This window comes from Cherax quadricarinatus, chromosome 41 (genome assembly GCF_038502225.1).
Source record: "Cherax quadricarinatus isolate ZL_2023a chromosome 41, ASM3850222v1, whole genome shotgun sequence".
Classification (NCBI taxonomy): domain Eukaryota; kingdom Metazoa; phylum Arthropoda; class Malacostraca; order Decapoda; family Parastacidae; genus Cherax; species Cherax quadricarinatus.
The window spans coordinates 30,028,030-30,041,164 of NC_091332.1; the positions used below are offsets into that span (position 1 = coordinate 30,028,030).

At 36.2% G+C, this 13,135-nt stretch overlaps 1 protein-coding gene across 2 annotated transcripts in view; it reads right to left on the reverse strand.

The window, feature by feature from the left end:
• Nucleotides 1–1,596: 1,596 nt before the first annotated feature.
• The window catches only part of LOC128695740 (ctenidin-1-like), a 117,444-nt gene continuing 105,905 nt past the window's right edge, over nt 1,597–13,135 (reverse strand). The window contains exons 1-2 of one of the 2 annotated variants that reach the window (XM_053786556.2): nt 10,619–10,711; nt 1,597–2,094 (exon numbers count right to left, since the gene is read on the reverse strand). In XM_053786556.2, coding sequence (XP_053642531.1) covers nt 1,750–2,094; nt 10,619–10,627 — 354 coding nt within the window. In that variant the 5' untranslated portion in view covers nt 10,628–10,711 and the 3' untranslated portion in view covers nt 1,597–1,749. Of the gene's footprint in view, nt 2,095–10,618; nt 10,712–13,135 lie in introns of those variants that run through there. The other variant, XM_070092831.1, reaches the window with a different exon arrangement.

Sequence of the window (13,135 nt, forward strand, 5' to 3'; positions counted from 1 at the left end):
TCCCTCAACCTTGAGTCGATGTGGTCAGTCCATCAATCTTGAATAGAATACAGCATATGAGCGGAGAAGTGGCTTGTATACCGTAGGTAGGAGAGATGCAGCAGTCGTAGGTGGTGTCACATTTGTACAATGTGGAAGTAGGTCGTGCCCAAGGGTTAGGCAAGTGAAGAATTCCCAAGTATTCTATTCAAGATTAATGGACTGACCACATCGGCTCAAGGTTGAGGGACTAATTGCCTCATTCTCCTCCTTCTCTTCGCTATTTTCCTTTGTATGGACTGATGAAGCCACTGCGTGGCGAAACGTTTCCTCAATAAAGATACCCAAGAGTTGCACATGTGTCTAATTTATCAATGGGATTAGTCCTTTCCCCATGAATGCAATAATAACCTCGGCTAACGAACATCAGCTTTTCTGTCATTTTCCAATCAATATTACAGTATTTACATAATAGAAGGATGTCTATGATCAAATGCCAGAAACCTAACACAATATTGACCATATTTGGTTATTAACAATATTACAGTGAAAAATTACGTTAGCTGCGCACAGTTATGTAATAATTAACAGCGTTCAGTGTATAGGAATGTGATGATTTTGCCACTGCACCATTGTTTTGGTGGATAATTTAACAGAAAAAATTCTTTGCATTGTTTTTTTCAATATTTCAGCTGCTTCTTTTCCATCATGTAAATATGACAATACCAACTGGGGTGTGCAGTGGACACAGTTATGATCAGAACTTCTGAGAAAAAACTTTTTTGCGGCAAAAAAAGTCCACCCCAAACTTAAAAAATCCAAGCGTAATAAGTATTTTACTCAAATTCTTGGTTAAGTTACGTTAAATTTAGTTAGGTTGGTTCTTCTGTTGAGGTATCCCCCCCCCCACACAAAAAAAATTCTTCCCATACCCATAAAAAACAAGTTACACTGCTCGATCAACTTATTTCTTGAGAATTTACATAATAACCCACATTATAGGAAGAGCTGAAGTCATTGTTCACCGATATTATTATTATGTCTACTCCAACATTTCAGGTAAATTTATCAATTATTACTCATTTGATTCTTGTACTTATCTAATATTATCACAAATAACCAAACACACACAAATTTAAACCCGGAAAACACAATACTGTCCCACTTTAGACATACAACAGAGTATTCAACTTGTGTTTCGTCACATCGCTTCTTTCACTTCACTGTTTCAGTTTCATAAACTCCTTTCTCATGCCTTTATTACATTGATAATGATACACTGATGGTGTAAAGATACCTAGATATTAAATAACAAAAAAGTCACAATACCGTGACTGGAACGATACACAAATAACCCGCACATAAAAGAGAGAAGCTTACGACGACTTTGTCCATGGTCCAAGTCGGACCGAAACGTAGTCGTAAGCTTCTCTCTTTTATGTGCGGGTTATTTGTATACCTAGATATTGTACATTTCTTATTCATTATCTTGTCTGAATTATATACCTTAGATATAATTATACAATATTTAACCATTTTTATGCATTTCAAAAATTGCAATGACCAGTATTTTAGACCATAAAGAGTGCACAGAGACCTTAAAAAAACAACAGCAACTTTAAGTGCAGAGCATTTTTATTGTACTAGCCGAAATAGTGATGTATAAAGTCTTGGAAGGTTGTTATTGATTATTAATTTCAGACATCAGGTTGGTACATACTGGACGGTACTCATGGCCACCAGATTTTTCTCTTGTGATATTAGTCAATGTTACCAATAGCCGCCATACCCTCCACCGAATCCTCCGCCAAAGCCGCCACCTAGGCCGCCACCGAAACCTCCGAAGCCTCCTAAACCTCCGATGCCACCTAAGCTGCCTAAGCCTCCAAAACCACCATAACCTCCTAAGCCGCCTAAGCCTCCATAACCACCATAGCCTCCATAGCCACCATAGCCTCCATAACCGCCAAAGCCTCCGAAGCCTCTGTTGCGATAGTGATGGCGATGAGGATCCGCTAAAGCGTCAGGGAGGGCCACTGGGGCTGGCAGGGCCACAGGGGCTGGCAGTGCCAGGGCCATCCCCAGCATCAGGCACAGGAACACCGCTACTAATGTCTGGGGAAGAAGATAACGAAAGTTAACACAGTTAATGTATGACAGTCTGATAGTAGTAGTAACATGATGTTCAAATTGTTGACTAGTCCAGTGATACATGATGTTCAAATTGTTGACTAGTCCAGTGATACATGATGTTCAAATTGTTGACTAGTCCAGTGATACATGATGTTCAAATTGTTGACTAGTCCAGTGATACATGATGTTCAAATTGTTGACTAGTCCAGTGATACATGATGTTCAAATTGTTGACTAGTCCAGTGATACATGATGTTCAGATTGTTGACTAGTCCAGTGATACATGACGTTCAAATTGTTGACTAGTCCAGTGATACATGATGTTCAAATTGTTGACTAGTCCAGTGATACATGACGTTCAAATTGTTGACTAGTCCAGTGATACATGATGTTCAAATTGCTGACTAGTCCAGTGATACATGACGTTCAAATTGTTGACTAGTCCAGTGATACATGACGTTCAAATTGTTGACTAGTCCAGTGATACATGACGTTCAAATTGTTGACTAGTCTAGTGATACATGATGTTCAAATTGTTGACTAGTCCAGTGATACATGACGTTCAAATTGTTGACTAGTCTAGTGATACATGATGTTCAAATTGTTGACTAGTCCAGTGATACATGACGTTCAAATTGTTGACTAGTCCAGTGATACATGACGTTCAAATTGTTGACTAGTCTAGTGATACATGATGTTCAAATTGTTGACTAGTCCAGTGATACATGACGTTCAAATTGTTGACTAGTCTAGTGATACATGATGTTCAAATTGTTGACTAGTTCAGTGATGCATGACGTTCAAATTGTTGACTAGTCCAGTGATACATGATGTTCAAATTGTTGACTAGTCCAGTGATGCATGACGTTCAAATTGTTGACTAGTCCAGTGATACATGATGTTCAAATTGTTGACTAGTCCAGTGATGCATGACGTTCAAATTGTTGACTAGTCCAGTGATGCATGATGTTCAAATTGTTGACTAGTCCAGTGATACATGACGTTCAAATTGTTGACTAGTCCAGTGATGCATGATGTTCAAATTGTTGACTAGTCCAGTGATGAAAACAGTTAAGTTGTTAAATAGGCCATTGATGCTATATGGTCACATTATTGTCTGCTTCACGACAAACTATAAAATGCAAAACGAGAAAGAACCATATTCACATATCGTAACTTAAATAAATTTTACATGTTAATTTCACATGGTGTTTTACTAATAAGTGCTTTCCACAGTCTGTCAGGTTAAGTACTGCTGGGACGGGGCCATAAATGGCTAGGCTATTTTATAAATATGGTCAAGCATTAGCATATAGCCACTTGGTATCTCAGAAGAGCTTATGATACTGCCAAGTTATTGATATAGTACCACAGTAACATTGTTCACCACCACAATGATTGGTTCTTATATATAAAAATAGTTATAACAGTAACTATAATTTTTAAAGGGGTGGAGGGGTAAACCAGCGGAAGGCCTCGGTCAGATGACCAAAAGCTCCAACGGCGGGTCATCATCTAAGACCCGTGTCAGGAAACACTTGTCTTGTTTCCTGACAAACCTTACCTAACCTGACCTTGGTTCCTGAGATACTGCCATAGTAACACTGCTCACCGCCATACTGCCAGGTTGCTGATACTGCCCTTAATAATGATACTCATATGCCATTCCTAGTTATATAAATTAAACATACTGTGATAACATTCACTAATTTTTTGAATATATCCACTGATATTGTGAATATATCCACTGATACTGTGAATATATCCTCCATATTGTGAATATATTTACCAGTATTATAGACAAATTTGCTATTTTAAATATGGAAAATTGCATTTACCTGAATGTAACTAATTATGTACATAACAGTAAATGATAACAAAGATAATTATTATTTATCAATGTTATATAGACAAGTAGGAATTTGAGACACCTAGGTCGCAAAAAATGTCCCCCTTCGATACCTACCACTGTCATAACCACAAGTTGCTCTGGACCTATTAATTAAATGAAATATACATACACCAGGAATACTGGTAAATATATAAATTTGTGGACTGTATATTAAAAAATGATTATATATAAATTCACATATACATAACAGAAGGAAAATATATCTTAATATCACTCACCAATTTGACTGGATATTAAGTTGTATCATACTCAGAAAAACCTCACTAACTAAATTTATGAAAACACTGGCCAGAATTATACACAAATCTAGAGAGCTTATCTGAGGTTCCTGGAGCTGTCTTGTCCAGTCGTCTGATATCTCAAGTTATGCAGGAATGCATGTCCAACAATTTCGCCTCCTATTTGAGAGGTGTCAGCCCAATTTTAACCTCTAGAGCACGAAAATTCCTTCCCATTACACTAACGTTGTATCCAATTCAAAACCAAGATGGCGAGTCTCGTCCTACACAGGCGCAGCTTCCCGTTTTCGATTACATAAATTTTAAATACAGTATGGCCATCTATTTACATTTAATAACTACTGTATTTCTGGAAAATATGTACAGTATTTTCCACACTGTGGCCGGGCAGAGTTCGTTGCTAAACGACTCAAATTGCTCATTTGGAAATGGTGGAGGACCTGGGTACATATAGGATCTGGCATCCACACGGCGACATATTACACAAGATTTAATCACCCTTTTTACACTTTGCTTGAGGAATCCAGAAAGTTTCCCTAATACAATTTAAGGTATCTTGTACCCCACCATGTATTACATTTTTATGGGCATTTAGCACAATTAAATTTGTTAGATGATGAGTTTTGGGCAGTAAGATAGAATGTTTAGCATAATCACCCAATTCAGCATTTTGTAACCTACCTCTGCACCTAATTACATTGTTCTCTAAATACAGCCCCAATTTCTCTATTATGGAACCTTTCACAATTTTACTTTCCATCATCAATTTAATCTCATTTCCATAGATTTCCTCCTGTACCCTCTTTATCCAATATTCAAGAGGATGTGAAAACTTAAATGAAATATTCATCTTGTTTAGAAATTTAAACACCAACTTAATTACATTGATTAGTTTGGGTAAAGAAGAATACCTATTTATATCAATGGCTAAGGGAGGACAAACTATTGGAGCGGTGGTCACAGTAATTTCAACAGGAGCAATATACGCCTTTTGTACAGGCCAATTAGCTTTATTTACCAACCAGCTCGGTCCTTTAAACCATGATACAGCATTTACAAATTTAACATAAGGTAAACCTCGAGACAAGAAATCAGCTGGATTCTTCTCACCAGGTATATGATTAAATGTTAACATATGCTGACCCAAACTATTATACTTCTCTTGCATCTGATTAATTTCAGCGACTGTTTTGTACATACACAATTTTACTGTTTCCATTACGAATCCATTGTAAGGATACCTCATTATCAGACCAAATTACAGTGTCGCTAATATTTATCTCCTGCAACTTATTTCTTACATAATTAGCTAATTTGACACCTACATAAATGGCTGTTAATTTCAACTGAGGTAAGGTACGTGATTTAATTGGAGACATTTTAGCCTTAGACATAACAAGAGAGATAACACTATTACATTGAAGGTAAGTAACTGCTCCATATGCCAATTTTGAAGCATCACAAAAAATGTGGAGTACATTTTTCCCATCTGGATTGGCCACCTGGCGTGGGAACTCCAACATTGGAATTTTCTCATAATCACCAATTAATTCATCCCACCTGTTAATGAATTCCTCAGGTAGAATTTCATCCCAAGCACATTTAAGTTTCCATGCTTCCTGAATTAATAATTTCCCTCTTATAGTAAGGGGTGACACTAAACCTAGTGGATTAAAACATTTGGAAACTTCAGCAAGCAAGACTCTCTTAGTTAATTTATTGGGCATACTGTAATAATTAGGTTTTAACATTAACAAATATCTCTCAGTATCCCAAGTTAATCCCAATGCATTACTACATTTTGGTACTTCATCTCCAGGGTAATCTTTACTTATTTTGTCCTTTAATTTGGACGAATTACTATTCCATTCCCTCAGAGGCATATTTGCACCTTGCATTACTCTATTAGCCTCTTCGTAAGTCATTAATAGTTCCTCTTCAGTTGACGTCACACCCAGGAAATTGTCCACATAAAATTGTTTGATCATTACTTTACTCAATGGACTTTTCATACGTTTAAGGTGCGCATTTATCGTCGCTTGAAGTAGGAACGGACTGGATGTAGCACCAAATAATACGCTCCTAAAGCGAAAGGTTTTCAGAGGGCTAAGTGGGTCACTAGGATTCTCAGGCCATAAAAAGCGGGTACAATCCCGGTCAGCCTCTTGTAAACCTACTCTTAGGAAAGTTTTACTTATGTCAGCCGTAAAGGCATAGTCCTTCACTCTGAAATTTAATATCTCCTAATTTTTCCGTCAACGACGGACCTGTCATCAAACAATCATTTAAACTAGGTACGTTTTTGTTACTCCTGGCACTACAATTAAACACAATCCTCAAAGGAGTGGTCTTAGAATCCTTCTTCACTCCGTGATGTGGCAAATAGGGACCATAAATTTTGGCTTGCTCAAGAGGTACCTCTTCTATAAATTTATTAATTAGCTGTTCAGCAATTATATCATTATAGGCAGTTAACAATTCTGGTGTCTTACTCAGTTCGCGGAGCTGAGCCTTTAACTGCCCATATGCCATTCTGTAATTAGTGGGCAATTCTGGATGGTTCATTCTCCACGGAAGTCGTACCCAGTATTGTCCAGATTCAAATTTTACATCTCTCAGGTATTGCTCCTGAGTAAAAGAATCGTCTGGACTTTCTTCATTTACATTTATTCCAATGCTGTCTAATTCCCACAGTTTATGCACTGGCTCAACACCATCCTCTATGGAAGAATTATACTGGGGTACGACTTCATGAGTAAGACACACAGTTATGGTATTTGTAGTTTCCTCTAGTCATGAATTATTACGAGGAATCCTACCATACATTACATGGCCTCCTGCAGTCTTCAAAAGGGTGACACCACATTTCTTTACCATACCCTTTACAAAGGAGGCATAATAGTCACCACCTATCAAAATATTTATTGGGCCTACAGAATCATCATTTAACCCAGAAGGTGCTAAATTTACATTATGTGAAAGTCTTTCTGTAGCTGTACTAAGTCCTACTGTAGATATTTTCTCTGGAAGTCTATCTACAATTACTGCATTAACACGTTTTTTCTCATTGCCGAACCTGACAGTTACATAAACAGTGTCATACAATTGAGCCCTTTTATCCGAGAGAAAACCAGATAATTTTAAAGTTGTGGGATCTCCCATCTGTACTTTCATACCATCAAGACATTTACGTTTTATGAAAGTTCACTGGGATCCGTGGTCCAATAATGCAGTTACATTTTTTGATTTATGCCTTTTATCATCAATTTTTACCTGTAACACAGGTAAGGCTACTTCAGCAAAACCATCATTATTAACATTAGCAGCAATTTTTACATTAGCCACTGTTGTGTCAGGATTGTCAACATTATCATTATTATCAACATTATTATATAGACTTTTACACATGACTATATGGTGTCTTCCTTTGTGACATTGATAACAGAAGTTTAATTTGGCATAACAATCCTTTACATTGTGATTACCTAAACATCTGATACATCTGTCAAGTTCCTCCAATCTTTCAACTTTATCAGTCCATGAATTGTATGCATTGCAATTCTTAGATAAATGAGCAACCTTGCAGAAAAGACAATCTCTCTTTTCTCTGACTGGTTTCTTATAAACTGGGCTACTCTTAGGAGGGTACTTATTCTTCTTACCTTGTGGAGAATCATTATTTCTGATTCCTGCTACTTGATATGCATATATGCAACTCTTTTTAGGAAATGAATTTTGATTATTACTATTGGGATAATTTCTCCCTTTGTGAAACTTGACAGATACCTCAGAGTTATTATACCTCAGAGTTATTATATGTTGCATCTTTAAAATGAGTTAGTTGGCTGGTCTGCAACTGCACAATTAATTCTTGTAGACCTATTCTTATTTCCTCCAGACCAAAATTACCCTTGTGATATTCATTTGAGATCCATTCAATTGTTTTACAGCTTAATTTATTCTGTACCATGGCACTCAATAACCAGTCTGATTCCTTCAGATTATATTTATTACTTAAAGTTTTGAGAGTGCTCTCCAGTTTAACTCTAAACTGCTGTAAACCTTTGTAAGTGTGATCTGGAGATTTTAAATTAATAATGATATTCACTAGATCCAACCTACTTTGTTCTATATTACCATAAGTGACTTTCAACAAGTCAACTGCTTCCTTGTAAGAGTCATCTACATTGGGAAAGGCTTGTATGAGTATGTGAGTATCTTCTCTTATCTGTCCTTCTAGGTAAAATAATTTAGTTACACAGGCTAGGTCACTCCTGTCATGCACAGCTGCTTTAAAAATTGACCAAAATTCCTCCCAATTTTCTCTAGGATTAAACACAGGTAAACATAATTCTGGGAGTTTTGGCAAAGACACATTATTTGTTGGAGCAGACTGACCAGCTGCCTGGTTTACACATTTTAATTTACTCAAGGCCTGACTTTTACAAGAAAGAATCTTTTCCTCTAATTCATAATACTGATTAATCATGAGATCTACTTCAGTCTCATCTACACAGTTTACTAATAAATCTCCTTCATATTTGTTGTAATATAATTTGTATGAATCATATCTATTACCTAAAGCATCTAAATACAATTTTAAATCATCAGTATTCACAGTTTCTTGATTCATTAATTCCAAGCACTTATTATATGCCTTGGTTACATGAACTTTTCTAGCTTGCAGTGATGCTTTACTCTGTATTCCATATGTTTGTCTTCTATATTAATTTCCTCATTTTCAGCCATGATGCAATGTATTAAATTCAACTTTATTAATAACACTGAATACAACTTACAACACTGATACAACTTACCTTTGAATAAATCCTAGCTACTTGAGCTTAGCAATTACATGTATAATATAAATTTTAAATGTACATTAATACAAACTTGGCTCATCAAAATTAATATTGTACAAATTAATAAATCCTTGCCAGAATTTGGCATAGCAAAATTAATATACACATTAATAATTAGCTACACATGGCTTATCAATTACACATACACTGATATAAATCTTGGCCAGAATTGTCTTATCAAATTAGTATTATACAAATTAATTTAAACTTAGCCAGACTTGAGCTTAGCTTATCAAAATTAATATTGTAATTATTATAATCCACTACACATTAAGTAAATTTGTGAACTTAACATCCACCTCCTTCTGTTATTTCACATATAATTATTAAGTAATTAACTAATTAATGACTTCACTAATTACCTCCGGTTCATGAAGGACCAACGGGCAAATTAAATATGGAAAATTGCATTTACCTGAATGTAACTAATTATGTACATAACAGTAAATGATATCAAAGATAATTATTATTTGTCAATGTTACATAGACAAGTATGAATTTGAGACACCTAGGTCGCAAAAAATGTCCCCCTTCGATACCTACCACTGTCATAACCACAAGTTGCTCTGGACCTATTAATTAAATGAAATATACATACACCAGGAATACTGGTAAATATATAAATTTGTGGACTGTATATTAAAAAATGATTATATATAAATTCACATATACATAACAGAAGGAAAATATATCTTACTATCACTCACCAATATGACTGGATATTAAGTTGTATCATACTCAGAAAAACCTCACTAACTAAATTTATGAAAACACTGGCCAGAATTATACAGAAATCTAGAGAGCTTATCTGAGGTTCCTGGAGCTGTCTTGTCCAGTCGTCTGATATCTCAAGTTATGCAGGAATGCATGTCAGCCCAATTTTAACCTCTAGAGCACGAAAATTCCTTCCCATTACACTAACGTTGTATCCAATTTAAAACCAAGATGGCGAGTCTCGTCCTACGCAGGCGCAGCTTCCCGTTTTCGATTACATAAATTTTAAATACAGTATGGCCATCTATATACATTTAATAACTACTGTATTTCTGAAAAATATGTACAGTATTTTCCACAATAAACATACCATTTTATATTAAGAATGTGTTTTCCAGTCTTGTGAAAATTTACACTTATACTGTAAATAATTTCTGCACTGTAGTAAATATATCCACTAATATTGTAAATAAGTCCACTATTATGAAAATAACCAATATATATACCCTCCATGTTGTGAAAATATTCTCGTATATTGTGAATATTTCTTCCAATATTTTAAGTATCTACCAATATACTGGATGTAATCGCAAATTATATGAAATATCCTGCAATATTGAGTACAAATCCACAAATATTGAGTACTTATCCGCCAATCTAGTCAGTATATCCTCTAATATAACGAGTATATCCAGTAACATTTAGAATATATCCTCCAATATTGATTGCAGTACAGTTATTGCATCTCAGAAAAGACAGTTTTACGAGGTGCAACTTACCACTCCCATGTTGATAAGAGACGGTGTTACTGCGATCACTGATCTCGGATTTCTCAGGCACCGATGATGCTGCCTCAGTGCTATATGTAGAATAAGCAGGTGGTGGGGAAGGATGGGAAGGAGGCAACCTTGAATTTAGCCAAGATAAGCGGTGGGGACAGGATAGTTGCCATAATGGAGGGACGTGGATTTGTCATTTTAATCTTTATTATCCACTGTTATCATAAGTTCTTTATCTGCTGCTTTAATTTCATGTAATTGAATCTACTTAAATTGTCATTACCTTTCTAACTTCATCATCTGCTTCAGTGTTGTTGCTTTTTGCAATTCCACTGTAATGGTAAGCAAGTATCACCCTACAGCAGACAGTTGCTGGACCGCAGCAGTTCGACAACTAGCGTGACACAAGCGGCCTGGCCACGGGTTTTCCGAACATTATTCAGATGATTTTCAGTTGTAAGTTTCATCAGTCGGAAGGCGAAGCAGTGAGTCCCCAGGAAATATTCACTGAAATATTACTTTAAATTTTTTTCCTGTGATTAAGTATAGTTAGTATTTAGTAACTTGTTGGATCACAGGCTTAGGGACCTGAAGTAGTGGACAGGATCTTAACCTAACAAATTAACTGCAGCTGAATAATTTGTTTGATCAACAAATCACTAGAAGAAAAGTTAAATAACTAACATATTTTCCTGTTTCAAGAAAGAAAAGAGGATATGTTCCTAAAATACCTTATTACTTTGATATTAGTGTTAGATAATAAGTATCCTCATTATAATAATTATAAAATATCTGAATGAAAGCATTATACTTAACATAGATTTGATGATAAAAAATGACAATGATAACTCATTATTTGTTTTGTATATATACATGTAAGAGTTGTGACTCAAAAATTCTCACATATTCTGTTGACTGCATTTGTTTATGGGAATCAAAACCTGGATCAGTGACGCGTTCACTGATACAAAACACCAGATGATGCTGAATACTAGAGGAATTCCCCTTAAATATTCAGGGAACTACTCAAGGAATTTCCCTTGCGTGCTTCCAGTGTTCAGATTTTCCCTTGTGGGGTAAAATCCCAGTACAGATTCGTCCGGATTTATGAACCCATAACCGGATTCAAAAGCTGACAGCTTTTTTCTAGGCGCCTATACACTCAACCTGATTGGAAAATAAAGAAATGAATCCCCTGATCAGGTGCATAAGCTCACGGGGTTCTTGGGCTGCCGTATCAAACCAAACATCCAAACAGTTACTGCTAGCAGCGGTACGATTGTTCCATATCAAATCACAGTATATATACTAGTGCACACACACACACACATATATTATATATATATATATATATATATATATATATATATATATATATATATATATATATATACATGTGTGTGTGTGTGTGTGTGTGTGTGTGTGTGTGTGTGTGCATAGACATGTATGCACATGGTTCCTGACCAGCAAAATGTGATCAGTCATGAGGGTCTCTTCACAAAATTCAGTTTCAGTAACAAAAACATACAATGGGAACAAACATTTGCCTAGAAATAAATGAACTCTGAGGTTCTTGAGATCTGCTCAACACACATTCCATTAAGAAAAAGAAAGAGAAGATGTAAACTAGAAAGAGAGAGATGCTCCTTATATAGACGAAGACAAAGAGTCACAGGGCTGCTGAGAGGGGCAAATATATCTGAAATACGAAGGGAGGCACTTCCTTCCTGACCAGTGCATGAAATCACAGCTTTCCTATGTTATATACATTTTTATATTGGATGTCAACTGTTTCCTGTGATCTTATTGTTTGGCAGTAAGAGACTAACTTCCAGCCTATGCAGCAAGCTCAACATCTGGTATATGGATGGTGGCACTCTGGCAGGTACTGAACAGTCCCTGCTAGAGGACCTACAACTGTTGAAGACACAATTATCACAACGTCTGCCTCATGGTAGGCGAAAACACATGACGCCTTTATCCACTGAACTATACGATCCTTAAGAGTAGGGCATCCAGCGGAACTGGATGTGGTACTCCCTACCCAAGAACACACGATGGTGTGGATATGACTAGGCTAATTTCATTCTACTCCCTGTTTGGTGTGCTAGTTCGTATGGTTCAGTGGATAAGGGCGTCATCTGTTTTCGCCCACCATGAGGCAGCCCAAAGCAGCATGGGTTCGAGTCCTTGGCTAGTGCAGTATTGTTATTGATATAATATATATATATATATATATATATATATATATATATATATATATATATATATATATATATATATATATATATATATATGCTTGCCAACATGCTCAGGACTGCAACATCAGATAAGGAGATTGCCCGTCTCCAGGCTGTGAGTGCACATCACTCCGGGGACTTCCTCCAAACAATTCCCATATCGGCAGTGGGAACGCGACTCGACCCTAAGACCCTCCGTATTGCAGTGGCTCTGCACCTTGCTGCCCCAATTCACACAGAATATACGTGTATTTACGGCGAAGCGCAAGCAGACCAA